Source organism: Macaca thibetana, chromosome 6 (assembly GCF_024542745.1).
Source record: "Macaca thibetana thibetana isolate TM-01 chromosome 6, ASM2454274v1, whole genome shotgun sequence".
Taxonomy (NCBI): domain Eukaryota; kingdom Metazoa; phylum Chordata; class Mammalia; order Primates; family Cercopithecidae; genus Macaca; species Macaca thibetana.
The window spans coordinates 100,126,531-100,146,890 of NC_065583.1; the positions used below are offsets into that span (position 1 = coordinate 100,126,531).

The 20,360-nt window shown below is 37.8% G+C and overlaps 1 protein-coding gene across 5 annotated transcripts in view; it reads left to right on the top strand.

Annotated features, from left to right (window-relative positions):
- The window catches only part of SSBP2 (single stranded DNA binding protein 2), a 334,150-nt gene extending 319,049 nt beyond the window's left edge, over positions 1 to 15,101 (top strand). For all 5 annotated transcript variants that reach the window (XM_050795692.1, XM_050795693.1, XM_050795695.1 and 2 more), the window contains 2 exons: positions 6,317 to 6,415; positions 14,500 to 15,101. In XM_050795692.1, the coding sequence (XP_050651649.1) occupies positions 6,317 to 6,415; positions 14,500 to 14,529 (129 nt within the window). In that variant the 3' untranslated portion in view covers positions 14,530 to 15,101. The remainder of the gene's footprint in view (positions 1 to 6,316; positions 6,416 to 14,499) is intronic.
- Positions 15,102 to 20,360: the final 5,259 nt, after the last annotated feature.

Consider the following 20,360-nt stretch of genomic DNA (forward strand, 5'->3'; position numbering starts at 1 on the left):
GATGCCATATTTGAGAAGCATATTCTTGTATCTACAGATGGATTCTTAATTACAGAAAAGTAGGATCATCCAGATAGTTTTAGGCCATCTTCCTAAAATTTTTACTAACTACCTAAAACCTTTTACATAAGATAGATATAAACAAAATTCCATATGGGAAAGTAATAAAATTCTATATGGGAAAGTACTTCATAATTTGTAAAAGTTTAAAAATTTTTTAAAGTCATAATGGTGAATTAAATGTCTTCTAATCTGCCCTCATGTCAGATCGGTTGCTATTCCTTTTCTGCTTACTTTCCCATGCCTGTTTTTGGATACAAGTTTTTCCACCATACCATGCCCAGTCCTCATAACACTCTCTTACCTAATGATGCATTGCTTGTGCTCTAAGCAGTAACTGACCATCCAGTGTGTACCTGTGTGTGCTGGGTGTTGCCTTCTGCACTCTGGGGACATAGAAAAGACTTCTCTAACAACAAACACGATTTCTACGCTCAAGTGGTTTATTCTTAGGCAGGAGCTCCTTCATTCAGTAAATGTTGACGCACTGAGGCATTATGCTGGGCTCTAAAAGTCCAAAGATAAACAAGATATGTTCTCTGCCCTCAAGAAGTTCAGTTTAACAGAGGAGCTCGAACAAATAGGATAAATAAAAACTTTTATAAAGCAAAGTTAATATGCATTTAAATTAATGTAAGATTTATCCCCCAGTAATAAACATGCCACTTAACAATGTGCTAGAATTGACTAGTTAAATTTGCCTTCAAATGAGTTCCTACGCATCTCATTTCTACACCACGTCTGCTCCAGGTTCATTGGCTCTGGGCTCTAAGCTGGCCGACCCTGGGTGATGGTACCATTAGTGCCTGTTGCACCATAGTCACTTTTTCTCTTAAGATGCATCAGCAGCATCATGCACATTGTATACCCGCTGCCCCAGATTGTTTCTCTCCCTGCCTCTTTCCACTCCCACCCTAATTTTTTTAGTCTTTGACTCCGAGGTATGCACAGTCACAGTCTAACTCTGCTTTTCCCACATTTCTTCCTTTTCCAGCACATGTTCAGCTATCTCAAGAAGCTTTCTTCTTCCTTTTGTTTTCCTGGCATCATTCATTATCGTTCATTTCCATCCCGTTTTTTTCTAGTAATTTTATTTGTGAATCAAAAGACAGCCTTGACCATTATTGCTTAGTAATTTTTTTTTTTTTTTTTTTTTGAGTTGGAGTTTTGCTTTTGTTGCCCAGGCTGGAGTGCAATGGCACCATCTCAGCTTACCGCAACCTCCACCTCCTGGGTTCAAGTGATTCTCCTGCCTCAGCCTCCCAAGTAGCTGAGATTACAGGCATGTGCCTGTAGAGATGGGGTTTCTCCATGTTGGTCAGGCCGGTCTGAAACTCCTGACCTTGGGTGATCCACCCACCTCGGCCTCCCAAAGTGCTGGGATTACAGATGTGAGCCACCCCGCCCAGCCATCGCTTAGTAATTTTTAAAGTCCCTCTTAGGTCTTTAGCCACAGCTCTATAGTTCTCCAGTTAAATCTGTATTTTGTCAGCACCAGTATCACATATTTTTTTAAAAAATTTTTACTCCATTTTAAATGTTGTGTATAAGTACTACTGCAATTGTTTTTCTACTTTTTATTGCATAGATACTCTATTTTATCCACTTTATATGTAAGATAAAGAGTACTGAATTGAGAATCAGAAAACCTGATGCTACTACAGTACTTACAAGTTGCAGGAACACGTTACTTAATCTCTCATAGGCATAGTTTGCTTAGCTGTAACATAAAACTTGTAGTTCATTCCCTGCCTGCTTCATAAAATTGTTGAGAATTGAGTGTGAACATATGTTAAGGGCTATGAAGTGCTATACAGACATTGAATATCTTTCTTCTCATTAGCTATACAATCTTTTGTGGACAAGGCTAGGAACTCACACTATCAATTGTACTTTGATGGCACTATTTCAGTAAGCAAAATGAATTCAAAGCTTCCAATGAAGTTTCAAAATTATTTCTTGCTGAGTTGAGCATTACCTAGTAAAACTCATATGCCTCATTCTCAGAACGCAGAGTTTATCTTTAATTTAGAAGACTTTTAAAGATGATATATGAAATTCCTTTCATCCCTTTAATAACTGAGGGGTCACCCATTTAATTAATGAAACAAAAAATCTTTTTCCTTGGAGTTGGGGTTGCGGGTAGAGAGAAGTATATGGTTTGTTTTCTTTTTTTTTTTTTTATTTGACTCAGAGTCTCACTCTGTCGCCCAGGCTGGAGTACAGTGGCACAATCTCGGCTCACTGCAACCTCTGCCTTCCAGGTTCAAGCAATTCTCCTGACTCAGCCTCCTGAGTAGCTGGGATTACAGGCACGCACCACCATGCCTGGCTAATTTTTGTATTTTTAGTAGAGATAGAGTTTCACCAGGCTGGCCAGGCTAGTCTCGAACTCCTGACATCGTGATCCACCTGCCTCTGCCTTCCAAAGTGCTAGGATTACAGACATGAGCCACCGTACCCAGCCGGTTTGTTTTCTTAGAAGAAAAGCAGCTAAAGAAATTCTGCAGTTCACATTAACATATCTCACATTTATATTTTTGAGTTTGAAAAAAACATGTATGTGAGAAGACAAGCTCTGATCATATCATATTTAATAAATTATCAAGAAAGTATTTTCAACCTGAAGCATTCTGACCTCAAGAACTTTGGTTCCAGTTAGAGATCCTACGCCATTCACAAGGGAGCTGGTAGATGACTAGAGATCTACACCATCATCTCAGGTGTGCTGACCTGAGTTCTAGCTCAGTTGTACTCACTGGGAGAATGACTGACAGTTTATTCTTTGAGGGAGCTAGCAGAGTCAAAACAGCACTCTAGAAGACTCACTGTTGGCAGCCTGTGAGAAAGCAGTTCAAAATCCACTACTTAGAATAATGTCATTATTATTTTATTCTAATTATAGGCAGAGCCACAGTTTCTATAAATGTTCACTTTTTTAATTTGAAAATGGAAAAATTTAGAATTTTAAAAAGTTTTAAAAGGTTTGGAATAATTTTTAAGGATGGGAGAAGGGATAATAACTTACTAATTAAGAGAAGATATGAACTGGGCACAGTGGTCCACACTTGTAATCCCAGCACTTTGGAAGGCCAAATGGGGAGGATTGCTTGAGTCCAGGAATTCATGACCAGCCTGAGCAACATAGTGAGATCTCATCTCTGCAGAACATTTTAAAAATTAGCCAGATGTGGTGGCAAACATCTGCAGTCCTAGTTACCCAGGAGGCTGAGGCAGAAGCATCACTTGAGCCCAAGAGTCCAAGGCTGCAGTGAGCTATGATCTCACCACTGTATTTCAGCCTAGGTGACAGAGACCATGTCTCAAAAAAAAAAAAAAAGAAAAGAAGATATGAAATACCTGCTAGATGAAATCAGACCAAGAAGTCTAACAGGGTTAAACATGGCAGTCAGAGGAAATTGTGTTTGCGGTGTATTATGTGTGTATGTGTGTGCGTGTGTGTGTGTGTGTATAAACATTCATGTATGACATCATAACTTAAAGAATTTCCAGCTTGAAGAAATGATAAGTGAGAATGTAATAAAATTTCTTGAAGTTGGAATCAGTATAATCCTAACCATATTTTTTCAAGCAAAACTCTTAAAGTAGGGAATAAATTACACATTCATTGAAATAACTGTAACCGATGAGCCTAATGTATCTAAAAGTAATCTTGTTACTCTTTTGTGCTGAAGCAAGTAGAGTGACTTTTTGACCAACCTAAGTCCTTTTTGTACATCATATTCTTGCCTTATTGATGAAACCTACTGGACATATTACACAAATACAGCTACAGTTAAATGAAGCATACACACAATTCATTGCCACCCACCCTCCTAACCTGTTCTGGGATGGTTTTTGGTACCACTATCTTAGCTGTCCCTCAGATGCCAATATTGAATGTGCCCTTTAGCCCATATCATCATGTCACTCAGTGATTACAGACAGCACAGTTTTCTTAAGACTTCCCACTGAGGAGCTTCTGTTGTTTTCCAATTTTGCGGAGATTACTCTAGTTAAAAACAAACAAACCAAAAAAACCCGATTGTCCTATCACTTCAAGCTTTTCAAATATGGTCCAGTAGGCTGAATAGGAATAGGTTTCAGAGATCTGATTTTATCTCAGTTTTGTATGTTGAATGTATCCTTTTAATCTTCCTCTCAGTGTCCTTAAATACCCATCCCCACTACACACACACACACACACATACACACACACACACAAGAGTATAATGCTGAGCCACCATGCTATGAAGAGGTTGCATGTAAATCAGAAATAATAACATTGGAAGTATTTTGTATGTATTTAAATATTAGCAATGCAACGTTACTTTCAAATTCTAAATATTTAAAAATCACTTTGAGTTAGGAATCAGGTTTGAAGTTAGCCAGACTTTCAGAATTATAAATCAAGAAATGATATATGGCAAATGTGCAGCAAAGATTTAAAGCACCCTAACTGAATCTGAGATACGCTGCTTCTCTCATGGCACTTTGATACCACAGGGGGTATGATTGTTACACAAGAATAAGAGGGTTCATTTCACTCCTTTGTTTGACTGTGTAAAATATGCGGCTTCCGACTGCATCCTTGAGTTTTCTTATATATATGTGTATATATATTAGATTGTATTTTATTGTAGTATTACCAGTTTCTCCATTATATATAAAATGACAGAAATCCAAAAGAATTTATAAATTATGAGTAAATCTTACAATTTTTTTATAAATTCAGTTTCCTTTTTGAGCTAAGTAAGCATTATCATTCCTATTTTCAAGGTACAGTTTATTTAACTAATAACTTTAATAATTAATGAATTCTAAAATAATGCAGTTAGTTAAATTTTACTTAATTTTTTTCCCAGGAAATCAAGATATTCAGATTCATTTCAAAGTATAGTTGCTTTTCTATATACTTGGGTAACTAACATTCTCAGAGAAAAATTAATCAAAAAAAACAAAATCCTCTTTATGCTATTAAAGTATGTTTCCCAAGTCCTTGGGGTTTCTTGACATAGAGAGCTCCAATGGACTTCAGAGGATCCTTGTTCTCAGATCCTCCCTGCGGGGTGCACAGCAAGACAAGACACAGTGCATTTCTACCAGCTCATCTACCTGTCTCTGCTTTACATTTTAACCATTTTCTTCTGGGAATACCTCATTCATGAAATGTTAATTTTTATGATACAAATTGTTGTGGTTAAGACAAAATTCTCTGAGCAAATTTCTTTAAAACAAAAAATCTAAAAACTAATTCCAAAACAATATAAATAGGAATAGCTTAGGAAAAAGTATCTAAACTCTTTCTTCCATTTGAAATAACAAATAAAAATGTTTAACTCTGAAGTTTTTTTTTTTTTTTTACAAGTTAATAAATTGGACCTTGAAAGCATTACAGTTATACTACTGTGTAAACATGGTTTATAGTCCAATGTCATTCTATATTTCCTGTTGATGTGGAGTATCAGGTATCCTGCCATGGCTAAAATTGTGCGGTAGTAGTGAGACTAGCAAATTTAAATAGAATATGCAGCAATACACTGCTAACTTGGTGTTTGATTAGATTGCTAATAGCAGTCATTTTATCTTCAAGGAAAGTTCCAGAGTAAATCTACTCTTAAAGTAATGATAGGAAAATGTTCTAAAGCAGTTTTCTTTTGAGCCCCCTTTTCCTCTAAAAGTACATAATAAATTTTCAAGTCCTGAGGTGTCTCTTGTTCTTAACTACAGTAGTTAGCTATCTTTCTTTTTTCCTTAAAGTTCATGTAAAAATGGTTGAAATAGTGTTATCTGTATACTGCATGTAGAATTAAAAGGAAATGTTTATTAAAACAGTGACCTTTCAAAGTTTGGTTAGTGAAATGACTAAGGGAGTTATTGTTCCATCTTGTCTTATCAGTGGGTAGGATCTCTTCATCATGCCCCTGCTGGGAATGTTTTAAACTCTCCAGAGTTTTAGGAACTCTCTAAGCTGAGGGTGGGAAATTGAATAAATATTGATTCTGAACCTAAGAAAATAGTTGTGGTAGGTTATTGGGGTTTTTTGGTTTGTTTTTTAGATTTTCATTTGGGAAGGCATTAGTACTTGTCAAAGTGCAAAGAATGAAATAGAATACGTGGTAGAAGTCTAAGATTAAAATTATAAGTATGATTTGTCCTTAGGGATGCTGCTATAGATTCAATATTCGAAACAGTACAATGCAAGAGGGAAATTAAAATCTTCAACAATGCCTTGTTTTCTAAATCTTGTTTACAGAATTCTCCCAATAATATGAGCCTGAGTAATCAACCGGGCACTCCAAGGGATGATGGCGAAATGGGGGGAAATTTCTTAAATCCTTTTCAGAGTGAGAGTGTAAGTATTCCCTTGACTATATTACACCCAGATTTTATTTCTGAAGCTCTTCTGCTAGAATAAATGCATAAAGCCACTTGTACTGCTGTTTATCTAGAGTTCAACAGGTTTATCTTTTAGAAGTCAGGAGAACCTTTAAGTGGAATATCTTTGAAAATAATTTTTAAAATAAACTTTTTCTTTTTTACTCCTATTTTGTGTACATAGTTAGAAAAACCGTAATAACAATTTTCTCATTGAGAACCTCCACTGTAAAGGAACAAACTGGAAACAGGTTGCCTATTTGATACTTTTTATAAGTTTTCATGCTACTAAAGTGTCTCAGGTTGCTGCAAAACTAGGTCTGTTTCAGTGCTGTCCTCAAAATCTAAAAGTCTGTTCTTACTTTATATAGTAGACCTCACTGGACTGAGGGCCAAATTGGCGGTCTGTTAACCTGAGCTAAATACCCAAGTCACTGCTTGCGTGTGATTGTACTATTACACAAAAGTTCATTCCATTTCTCCATAGAAGTAGACAGAACCAAAAAGAGAAGCAATAAAGTTCATTCATTTAACAAGCAATTACTGAGCACTTACCACATGCCAAGGCAATACGCTAGGTATTGGAGAGACCAAAAAGACAAAATGGTGCCTTTTCTCAAGGAGTTCTACATAATGTAATGATTTTTTTACATTAATATTTCACATTAGAAACCCCAGTGGAAATTTTTAAAATACAGTTTCCCAGAACTCTCCCTAGACTTAGTGAATCAGAATTTCCAGGAGTGGGGCTGGGCATACTTGAATGTGGAAAAGCTTTGTTACTGATGCTGGTGTACATTCTCTGCTAAGAACCACTGAATTGGAATGTAGCATAAAAGATTTCAAAACCCAAATGAATTTCATCTTCATAGAATTCATGCCATCCTTAAAATTTATTGGGGAGGACCTACCAAACTACAGTCAGAATCAGAAGAGAGACTGCCCTCATTTTGCCTAACTCAGCATTTACCGGAGGTTATACCATCAGAATTTGAAGCACTGGCTAATAGCACGTCTACATTTATACAGAGTGGCTGCTTTATACAGAGTGACTGTTCCATTCCCAAAACAGAACACAAGATTGAGTGCTCTGTGGATTCTTTTAGTTCTGATATCCACGTAGGACCTTTGCAGGGGACAAGGCTTCCCCTGTTTTTAGACTTCATCTCTGTTAAAATTATGCTGATCTGTAGTTTGTTTTACTTGCAGGCTATATATGATTAGTGAGGACAAAGAATTTTTTTATGTGTAACAATTTACAGTAAAAAAAAAATTTAGTCTGTCAGTGATAAGGAAAAACATGAGAAGCTGCACAATTTAAGTCATAATGCTTAAGATTATGGGAATTGTTTTTTAGATCCTGGTTCTTTGAGTGGTTTACTTCAAAACTATGGACAAATTAATTTTCCTATGTTCACTTTTATCTAATTAAAGCCATTGATTTCCTTTTCAAGTAATTTTACCAGCAATAAAATGGCATAATTCAGTGAGATATTTGATAATTCAATTCAGTTTAACATTTATTGAGCCTATTATATGCAAAGCATCAGGTTAAGACCAAGGTATTCTGAAATAAATATAACACCTACTTTCAAAGAATGCAACCCAATAGGAAAAACAGAGGTTTATATAACTAACACATGTCAGATTAATGAGTGCTATGATGTATATATAAGCCAGATATTTTAAAAGTCAGAGGAAATGATTAATTTGGAGTTGGAAAAAAACTTTTTTAAAAAGATTCCACATGACTTTCACTTATGGGCAGTGAAAAGAGGAACTCTCCCCTCTCTTTCCTTCCCAAATTTGTCATTAGTGACTGCTGCCTTGTTTAACAGTTGGAAGAGGGGTGCCAATTCAGAACTGGCATCAGAAAACTCACTGAGGCAAAGAATCAGATATGACAGGATGTGGAGAACTTCCTTACACAGAATAAGCACCAGCTTCTCCCTTCAATCCCTAATGAACTATGCACATGGCAGACAACAGATTCTTCTGTGAATATGTGCATTTAGAAACGAGAACAGCTGGAACAGGGCTTCTTCCACCCCTAACTTCTGGCCCACCCTCCCTGCCCCTGAACCTAAGCGGGTTCAATGCTAGACTGCCAGCAGAGTTAGCGGCAAACAGAAGTTCCCTGCTTTCTCTTCCCTCTTTGTCTCTGGTCCCCACCAGAAACGTTGTAAAAGGAAAAATAATTTGATGGTGGACTGAGAAACTGCACCACCACCCTGGAAGGTAGTACAGCCTTGGAAGCAGGTCCACACTAGCTTCTCCGTTCTTCTGTCTCCTGAGAAGAAGGGACTTGTTGTGAATGATATCATTGTTATCTGTGGCTTTCTCTGTCATACTACCATACATTTTTGTTTAGACCTTTTTATAAAGTCAAGCAATAAGAGGAGAGAGGAAGAAAGACAAAAGAGATTTGGTGCTGACAAATGTAAGGCTTTGAAGAAGTAAATAACCTTGTTATCCCCAATAAGTTAGCTTTGCTATAATCAAGGAAAGGCAGAACCCTTAATGAATTCAGAAAGAAAACGTTTTTCAATAAACGAACATGCAAGTTCTAGTGTTTAATACACGTAAGTCTGAAAGCACATATTTTTGAGCAGTCTGCCTTTTAAGGATCTGTCGAGTTTTATCTTGAAGTTAAATCACAGAAGGAGGCCTGGGAAGGGAACAAATATCTATTGCGTACTCTTTATGTACTAGATACTATCCTACTCTCTTCACACTCACACATGCTGCTTCATTCAATTAATATAGAAACAAAAATGCCCAGCCCAAAGTCATAAACCTTGCGGTGCCAACATGCTTGACAAAACAAAATGCGAATCAAAAAATGTTTCACTGCATAGGTTTTTTTTTTTTTAGATCACAACCAAGACCCTTTATTTCAAGAAACAAAGATGCCCCCTAGTGTTCAAACTGTAAAATGTTTGTTTTGGAAAGTACAGACTACAAAAAACCTTAGTTCAAAAAAATAGTTTTTCATGCTTCTCAAGTGAAGAAAGTAGCTGGTCTTATTTCCTGAATTAATTTAACAAAGTATTTTCCCATGGCACTGAAATATAATCAATTGAGTAAACATGATGTTAAAATAATGGCATCAAATAGGAATTACAAACAAGATGGTAGATTATCTCTCGTTCCCTTACCCCTCCTTTGCCATTTTCTGCTATTGTAAAGAAATCACATCAGCCCCAGTTTTTTTATGTAATCATATAAATACTAAATTTATTTCACTTTTGTTTAGCTCAGGGTAGAGGAACTGTTCTTTATTTCTCTCTCATTAAGAAAATAAAGTATCATACAGATGCTTAAACAGAAATGTAGTAAGAATTAAAGTGTTCTTGACATGTATAAACAGAAATTTATACACATTGTTCAAAGACTTCATGGAAATCTCTGGATTTTATGGTACATGAACTGGGCATAATAAGGAAAAAATCACAAGTTCACTGCAAGGCGTGCTATCTCATTTCACATTAAAAGATAAAATAAGTTGGTGTACGTTTAAAATAATATCTTTAAGGGTTACATTTTTAACCAAACCAAACTGTAATGCTGTTGACTGCTTTGTAAGAGCCATTTTACCATCTGGTTAAGGAGAGCCAGACTCACAGAATAGTTTTGAAACAGGGCAACCTGATATCACAGCATTTTGGCATAAACATTACAATATGTCATCACATATTGATGCAGCAGTACAATAGAAACATTGAAGTGTGGTCTCAGTACAGTACACCATGAATATTTTATGTCTCTAAATATGATACTCCATTTAACACCTACTCTTCCTTTACTTCTGGAAAATTGTAAGCCACTTTTCTACTACTTTGAAGAATAGTAATCTATAGCAAAATTCCTTTTTGCTTGCCCATTCTATGAGTTTTCCTAGAAACTTTGTTATTTCCCCTTATTTCATTTTTTGAAGTAGTTTCAGTAATGGCGGCCGAAGATGAGCAGTTTACAGCCTTAGGAGTGTAAATAGCACTTTGCATAGATAGACACCCAGGCATAAATACAAACTATTTTACTGTACTAAATACGTTTAGCATACCATCTTACAGTTATTTGTACTACTCAAAAATTAAACTTTATTAGATGATTGCTCGTTTTTCCTTTCTTTTTTTTTTTTTTTTTTTTTTTTTTTTTGAGACCAGAATCTCACTCTCTCGCCCAGGCTGGAGTGCAATGGTGCAATCTTGGCTCACTGCAACCTCCACCTCCCGGGTTCAAGCAGTTCTCCCAGCTCAGCCTCCTGAGTAGCTGGGATTACAAGTGTGTGCCACCATGCCTGGCTAATTTTTGTATTTTTAGTAGAGACGGGGTTTCACCATGTTGGTCAGGCTGGTCTCGAACTCCTGACCCCGTGATCTACCCACCTCAGCCTCCCAAAGTGCTGGGATTACAGGCATGACCCACTGTGCCCGGCCGGTTGCTCCTTTTTCTGAGTTGTATTGCGTGGAGCTGATGCTTCCATTTTGACTGAATTGGGCCCTCATTTTCTCTATTTTTTTCACTGAGTTTCCTCCCTGGGGCAACCTCGCTCTTTAACTTCCCAACAAATCAGTAACAAAATAACATTTTTCTGTAAGATTGACTTAAAACATTTGAAATATCACAGATAAAAAATGTTAACAGTTGCCAGTGTTGAGATGATAGCAACAAATAAAAATGCTTGATAATAGAGTATATGCATATGTATAGCTTTACATATATACACACTCTTAACAATATATAGTAGAATGAAGGCTATTCTATATTTTTAACACTATTTCCTAACATTACCTGACATATGAATTAACTGGAATAATTTTTTGGTTTTTTTTTGAGATGGAGTCTTGCTCTGTCGCCCAGGCTGGAGTGCAGTGGCACCATCTCAGCTCACTGCAACCTCTACCTCCCGGATTCATGCCATTCTCCTGCCTCAGCCTCTCAAGTAGCTGGGACTATAGGCACCCACCACCACGCCCAGCTAATTTTTTGTATTTTTAGTAGAGATGGGGTTTCACCGGGTTAGCCAGGGTGGTCTCGATCTCCTGACCTCATGATCCATCCGCTTCGGCCTCCCAAAGTGCTGGGATTACAGGCATGAGCCACTGCGCCTGGCCCCAGAAACTTTTTTAAAAAGCATTTCCCTTGAGGTCCTTTCTGAAATGCTTAGTATCTTTTACTGTTTTATATTATTGACACAGTGTACTCAAAAAAATCTTTGTTTTAAAAGAATGATTATCTTTATTATCTGCCCTATTAAATTAACTAAAATTACATAACAACAAAAATTTCAGTTCCTGAGTTGTACTAGCTACATTTCATGAACTCAGTAGCAGTGTGTCGCTAGTGGCTGTTGCACTAAACAGCACAGAATTAGAACATCATCATCACAGAAAGTTATATTAGTGCTGATGGAATCACCAGTATTTATTGTAAGTAACAGTAGCTGTAGAAAGCATAGATTAAATTTATCTGTGCCCATTTTGCCATATTATCTGTTTTTTTCTACTCTAATAAAACCTTGCTATCCACTTATTTTCTTTTTATTTATTCTTGCCTCTAAACTTTTAAATACCAAAATATAGTTCTGTTTAGCCACAGGCTCTGGATAGTTGAAGCGTGCTGTCATTGTTTATAATGTGAGACGTAGAATCACATTATGTGCATGGGATCAATTGAGTAAACATATTAAATGGTATGATGTTTGTGATGATGAAATGGTAGGATGAAATGTGATGTGATGAAATGGTAGTAAGTTCCCCTCTGACACAGGGTCAGGGATCAGTTCCATGTCATCAGCATTTGTCTATAACTGGGGGGTTTGCTTTGCTTTGCTTTTCTGCTGCTATGATCAAGGGGAAAGGTTGTCTAAACTGAATCTCTTTTCTTGTTTCTGGCAGCCTCCCTCTTTTTTTTGTTCTCCTATGATCTGTCTAAAAGTCTCCCCTTTTAATCACCATATACTCACTATAATCCTACCTACAGGATCAGTTCAAGTATGTAATTTCACTTTCCTGTACTGAAACACTGTAGGCTGTGAAGTGATTAACAAGTATTAATAGATTTTCCTTGATGTAATGCATGTTTAAAGGATTAAACAATCCTCTTCCTATAGTCCAGTGACCCTTTTCCAGGCCTAATCACCCACCTTTCCTCAGGAACAGTGCATGCTTTTGGTTTGAGCCCTAATGACATCTGGCCCAGACATGTGCCAGCTGAGCCACTGCCCCTCTGTGCTCTTCCCTGGGGAGTCCTGCTTCCACACTATAATCCGTCCTTACATCAGTATACACCTATATGCCCTGTCTGATTTCTACAGCCGGTCTCAGCTTGTCTAGAATTCACTTCATTTTATTCTCTTTCTGCCAACTTTCTGAAAAGTTTGTGCTCCCCTACCCAGGATTATCACAGCTTCTGGTTAGGTTCCTGGAGCCTGGGACCAATCCCTTTGCCTTTATCTGCCTTTTTCCAGGAGGCACAATTGTTATTAGCATGTTGAAGGTAATTGCCTTTTACCCTGGTCCTCATGAGCTTCCAATAAAACATTTAAAATATTTCACATTTCAGGGTCCACATTTATATTTTAATTTAGAAACTGTCTTCATCCAAAGAGTCTTCAATCCTACATGTGGGATTAGATGCCTCTCCCCACAGCTCAGATAGTCTAGAGCTGTGTTGTTCAAAATGTAACCACTAGCCACATGTGGATACTCAAACTTAAATAAATTAAAAGTAAATAACATTAAACATTTAGTGTCTTGACTGCACTAATCACATGGCATGTGCTCAGTAGGCACATATGGCTAGTGACCTCCAAGTTGGACAGCACAGACCACAGAACAGATATGTCATTGAAGAAAGTTCTCTTGCATGGTGCTGCTGTAGAACTTTTCTGTCACAGTCTATTCCCCAAGAATATGAGGGTACAGTGGCACAATTAGCAAAATAATTGCTCTTTATTTCTCTCTAAATCATTTTTGAAACCATTTTTTTCCAAACCTCTGAAACCCTCACCTTTTATCATTTGTCAGCCTCATCAAACTGACAAGTCAGCATGTAACAATGATGTTCCTACTCACGTGCAAAAATGACTGGATTGCAGTTAGAGTCACAGGCCGAGCACAGGGGCTCACGCCTGTAATCTCAGCACTTTGGGAGGCCAAGGCGAGCAGATTGCTTGAGCCCAGGAGTTTGAGACCAGCCTGGGCAACATGGTAAAACCCCATCTCTACAAAAAATACAAAAATTAGCCACGTGTGGTGGCTTGTGCCTGTACTCCCAGCTACTGGGGAGGCTGAGGTGGGGGGATCACCTGAGCCCAGGGAAGTCAAGGTTGCAGTGAGCTGAGATCACTGCACTCCAGCCTGAGTGACAGAGTGAGACCCTGTTTCAGAAAAAAAGATTACAGCACAGATTATGGGCAAGATGCTTAAATGCTGCAGTATAAATTAGTTTCTTAAGTATTTTCAGTGCTTTAATGAGAGCTTCCCAGGGCCAGCTTGCACTTGTTTTTGTTTTGTTTCCCTACAATATTAACCTAACACTTGCTGAGCACTTTCTATGTATTCAATAAATACTTGGTTTAGGGATTTTATATCTCTTCTTCCCCAAGCCCCTTTACAGATAGGGAAACTGAAGTCAAGACAGGTTAGGTAGCCTTCTCAGTTTACAAGCTAGTAGGTGGCAAAGACTAGTCCTCATACTTACTTAGTTATGATCCAGCCTTGGACTAAATTTAACCAAGGTTTTTACAAGTGCCTGCAAAACATCAATCTGTCTGGAGGGAGGAGGCAGAGGGACTGGGTAATGATCAGCCTTCTGGGTGCAGGGAGAGAATAGGACTTGATGCTTTCCAGGGGAAATATTGAAAATTTCAGTATTAGGTTAAGTCTGTATCAGTTTACTTTTTTTATAGTTTCTTATTTTATGTTGTATGAGATGAAAAGCTTGCACATAAAAGATGATAAGAAATTAGAATTCTTCGTTTCTGTTGTACCAAGAAGAACCTTAGTGATCTCTAAAAGAATTGTTGTTAAAATATGGATTCTTCTTTCCTTCTAGTACTCCCCTAGCATGACAATGAGCGTGTGATCCATTACCAAGTCTCCTCATGAAAACCACAGTGAGTCAGCCCTTCACAGAACTACTACGGAAGAAAATTATTCATCACAGTGTACAGTTAAACAAAGGAATCTCAGTCACACCAAACCAACCTTTTTATTTCCTGCTCTCTCCCCTCTTTTGTGAAGAAAGCGGGTCCAAACGTGATTCAAACAACTGTACGGAGTGGCATATTAGAATTGCCCTAAACTGAACTGCAAATAATTATGTGTGTATGTATATGTGTGGGAAAGAGAATGTACTGTATATGTGTATGTTATACAGACATATACACATACATACATTGACCCACAGGACATTGTAAAATATTATCACATGACATCTTAAGTAGAAATAAGTAGGGACTTTTATTCCATCCTTTTTTTCACGTTTACATTTTAATTATTACAAGTTGCTCCTGCCCCCTCCCTGAACTATTTTGTGCTGTGTATATCACTGCTTTATATAAGTTATTTTTTAAGGTGAACTCAGATGTTATGGTTTTGTAAATGTCTGCAATCATGGATAGGAATAAAATCGCTTATTTGAGAGCTTTCATTAAATTGCGTCTGATGCAAGTTATCCTGTGAATCACAAGTGTACTGTCTCAAAAAATAGAAGAAAATGTGTCTTCGTCTTTATGTTGAATCAAACAATTTCTCAGTTACCTTCAGTGAAAAGTATTTTTTAATTTTTATTTGAGATAAACACTTCAAATCAGTAAAAGCTTAACTGGGGCCTCACACAGTGTATTTCTGCAATAACTGCTTTAAACGGAGTTCTTGATTTGTTTGTCTTAGATGATACAGAAATCACTAAATAGCCCAAATCACTTAGACCATAGCAATAAAGTGACAGGGGTTGTCGTATTTTTAGCAACATCTTTTCTCTTTATCATGATGAAGCCCAAAAGTGATAACAAAACCATTTGCTTGAATTTGTCACTTCTCACCAGGAATACTAGAGGTAAAATTTTAATAACATACTAATGTTAAATGGTATCTGGTTTTTATTCAGACTTTTTGTGAGCATATTCATGTAGACACTAGAAGTAAATACATTGAATGAGACTTTGAGCACAAGGGAGAAGAGAGTTGTTAGCACTCCTGAGGCCTCTGGAGTGCTACTTTTCTATCCAGGTATCTTGCTTGCTACCAGCAGAATTGACTGGTATTGGTTCTCACTCGCCAGGGAGCGCCTGCTCTGTTCCTGGGATATAAGGCTTTTATTCAGAAGCAAATCATTGATAGTGACTTTGCTTTATCTAGCCACTGACTTCAGCAGGCTAAAACTACATTGTGTAACTGCCTGCTCAAAAAAGAATGAGTAAATGTTTTAATAAAAAAAAAAAACTACTTCCCTTATGAAAGCACCTTGCTCTATGGCACTTTCCAGATCTTTTGAGGTTTTGTGCTTAATAATACATACATACACCAAAATCACAATAGAAAGATATGAAGACTTTAATTTTAGACTCTGAAAGATAACTGGGTGATCCTTTATGTTAAAATTGTGATACAAGCAACCATTGATAAATACCAACTATGAATCCAAACTCCAGAGACTGAAAAGCATTGTTTAATCGCAGGTTAAAGCATTGTTTAATCGCAGGCTTTCTCTTTCCTTTAGGCTTATAGTCTCTAAAGTGAAAAATTGGCAGTATATAGTCATGCAGCTCATAATGACATTTCAATCAACCACAGACTGCATATACAACAGTGGTCCTATAAGATTATAATACCATATTTTTACTGTATCTTTTCTATGCTTAGAAACACAAATACCATTGTATTACAGTTGCCTTCAGTATTGAGTACAGTAACATGCTGTACAGGTTTGTAGCCTGGGAGCACTAGTTTATATTATATAGCCTAGATGTGTAGGAGCCTATACCATCTGGGTTTGTGTAAGTACACTCTATGATGTTCGGACAAGGAAAATACTGCCTGACAGTGCATTTCTCAGAATGTATACTTGTCATTAAGTAACACATGACTGTATTTGCTAGTTCCTGATGACTGACTTCTCTCAAATTCATAATGATTTAGTCCTTGTAAAAATAAAGATTTTGCCTGTGCCTAACAAGTATACTAGGCAGAACTGTTGAGGGAAAAAAAAAAAAACTGAATTGAATGTATGTTGCAGATTTAAACTATAATAAAATGAGCCTCAGTTAATCACACACAGCATTCAGATGCCTAGGAGTGCACACCGGAGAAGAGCCTCATGCTGTCAACCTGCAGAAACCTTTCATGCAAATTCAGATGAAAAGGTCTTTACCTCAAGCGAAGGTAACCTGAATGAAGGTGACAGTTTGTCCAGACACCTGACTTTACCAAGAAGAATTTTGACTTTCATTTTTTATGACAATCGTATAAAAACTGACAGCCCTTTGATTATTAAGTTTAATCTTATAATGCTAGAATTTTCAAACATTTTGTTAACTCTTCTCCATTATTACTGATCTTGAAGTTCTTTTCTTTGCCTTCTGAGAAGGTATTATTTCTTATCACAAAGAATGATGAATCTGATTTTATCTGCCCTTATTTTGGGGGTAATACTAGAATATGAATTGCATCATGATCCCCATTATTTGTAACCTAAAAGTAAAATTCGTTTTTTTTTTTCAAGGCAGAGCAGCCAATTCATTGTAAGTATTCATTTCTTTTTTCTTCTTGGAGTCCAGATTAAAAAGAGTTACTTTAGATTTAAAAATTTTCTGGAATAGTTGAAAAATTATTTTTGAGGAGAAAATTGTATCCAAGAAACCCAGAATGTAAGGATACTTGATTTTTATAACCAGATAATTCTTTCATGCACTGAATGGAGGACAGTATATCTGTATATTAATTTTTGTTTAGATTTTGAATCATTTAACCCTTATCCTTTTTTCTTGTAATAAGAGTATTTAATGTTTTTCTCTTGTGTTTTCCATCTTTATCAATGCATTTGTGTTGGTCTTGATGTATACTACCTGTTCCTAGGGTTATTTTTTACATATGTCACCTCACAGTAATAATATCAGCAATTCTTGCTACATTGAACATATTAAATACACATGTAAAAAGCAAAAGTACGCAGTAGGTAAAAACATTAACTCTTGCTACTCTGCTTTGCATTCTGCCTAACTCACTGCATTTGAAAATACATGTCAGATTCTTTCTGAAGTATTTTTTTATCCTTAACTACGTGTCTTACAGCAAAGTTGCCCATGGGAACAAAGGCTATAGGGTGTCATTGATCTTCTAATACACCACATTTTGATGGGTGAATCTTACTAGTACTCCTTTGAAAATGTTCCAGTGTGGACTCAGTTGCTGATGAAGAGGAAGTTCACAGCTAGGAATCCGAGGTCAAGATTTCTCAATTGCCAGCTGGGCACTCACGCCTATAATCCCAGCACTTGGGAGGCCAAGGTGGGCAGATCACCTGAGGTTGGGAGTTCAAGACCAGCCTGGCCAACATGGTGAAACCCCCATCTCTACTAAAAATACAAAAATTAGCCGGGCGTGGTGGTGGGTGCCTGTAATCCCACCTACTCAGGAGGCTGAGGCAGGAGAATCACTTGAACCCAGGAGATAGAGGTTGCAGTGAGCCGAGATTGTGCCACTGCACTCCAGCCTGGGTGATGGAGCAAGACTCCATTTCAAAAATAAAAAAGATTTCTCAATTGCCAAAAGATTAACAAGTAAATCGGTTCTGCTCCCCCAGCCATGGAAAGTGCCCAAAACAGCCCTTTCCCTCTAGAATAAAATAAAGAATAGGCCGGGCGCGGTGGCTCAAGCCTGTAATCCCAGCACTTTGGGAGGCCGAGACGGGCAGATCATGAGGTCAGGAGATCGAGACCATCCTGGCTAACACAGTGAAACCCCGTCTCTACTAAAAATACAAAAACTTAGCCGGGCGAGGTGGCAGGCGCCTGTAGTCCCAGCTACTCGGGAGGCTGAGGCAGGAGAATGGCGTGAACCCGGGAGGCGGAGCTTGCAGTGAGCTGAGATCCGGCCACTGCACTCCAGCCCGGGCGACAGAGCGAGACTCCGTCTCAAAAAAAAAAATAAATAAATAAAGAAAACTTCCATTTCTATTTTTATGATTCTCTAAGATATCTGAACTCCATTGCATTTCATAGGGTTATTCAGTTAGCACTTCTGTGGTTTAAAAGACAACAAATTTTGAAAATAAGTAAGTTCAGTTTGGGGCATGAAGAAGTCCCACATCTGTCTCTATCTTTTCTTCATCATATTATCCTAGGAATGTATAGCAAAGCATTCAGAACTGCTCCCTTGGCTGGGGAAGTTTTCCACCATCCTTAATACTATGAAGTCTTGATTACTTCTTCCGCGGCTTTATCCTTGCCTCCTTCCCAATCCCTACATCTTCCAGGAGAAATAAATACCAACTGAACACTGTTACCTTCTCAGCCCTTACCATTTTCATCTGCATATAGTGCATAGTACTAAGAGTGGTTTTCCCAGGAGAAATAATTGCAATTTTCATTTCTTGATTATCACTGCTAATTCGAAGGAGTGCCACAAATCATAGCCACTTGATTTTGGAATGCATTTTAATGTTTTGACACTATTGACACTGGTTTTCCTTTTTTTTTTTTTTTTTTTTTTTTTGAGACAGTCTTGCTCTGTCACCCAGGCTGGAGTGCAGTGGCACAATCCTGCAGTCTCCACCTCCCAGGTTCCAGCGATTCTCCTGCCTCAGCCTCCAGAGTAGCTGGATTACAGGCATGCATCACAGGCTAATTTTTGTATTTTTAGTAGAGACAGGGTTTCACCATGTTGGCCAGGCTGGTCTGGAACTCCTGACCTCAAGTGACCTGCCCGCCTCAGCCCCCCAAGGTGCTGGGATTACAGGCGTGAGCCACTATGCCTGATCAAGTTTTCCTTTTTTTTTTTTTTTTTTTTTGAGACTGAGCCTCACTCTGTCGCCCAGGCTGGAGTGCAGTGGTGTGATCCCAGCTCACTGCAAACTCCACCTCCCGGGTTCATGCAATTCTCCTGCCTCAGCGTCCTGAGTGGCTGGGACTACAGGTGCATGCCCAGCTAATTTTTTGTATTTTTAGTAGAGAGGGGTTTCACCGTGTTAGCCAGGATGGTCTTAATCTCCTGACCTCGTGATCCGTCTGCCTCGGCCTCCCAAAGTGTTGGGATTACAGACGTGAGCCACTGCGCCCGGCCCAAGTTTTCCTTTCTTTTCTTATGTCTTCTGTACAATAGAGTCGACCCTCCATATCCACAGGTTCCACATCCCCGATTCAATCAACTCCTGGTCAGAAATATTGGAAAAAAATTAAAAAACAATAAAAACCAATAATACAACAATAATTACAAATAATACATTATAACAACTATTTCCATGGCATTTATAATACATTGTATTAGGTATTATAAGTAATCTAGAGATGATTTAAAGTATATTGGAGGATGTGCATAGGTTATACTATGTCATTTTATATAAGGGACTTAAGCATCTGGATTTTGGCATCTGCAGGGGTCCTGGAACCGGTCTCCCTTGGATGCGGAGGGACAACTACAGTTCCCTTTGAAAACACTAATCAATACAAGTGGCCAGTGAATGTATAGTATGGGAGGGAGAAATCCAATGTTGGGGACAAGGTTGCCATATATTTGCCAAAAGTAGATTAATCTTATTTCTATTTTTCCCTCCTGGTGGAATAAGTTTATTGTTTGCTATGCGGAGCCAGAGTCTGTGTTTGTTTAAAGCAACGGTACCCAATCTTAAGCATGTGTAAGGGTCTCCCTGGGTCCGTGAACCATACCTTGAGAAATAACTAGAAAAGTGAAAAAATG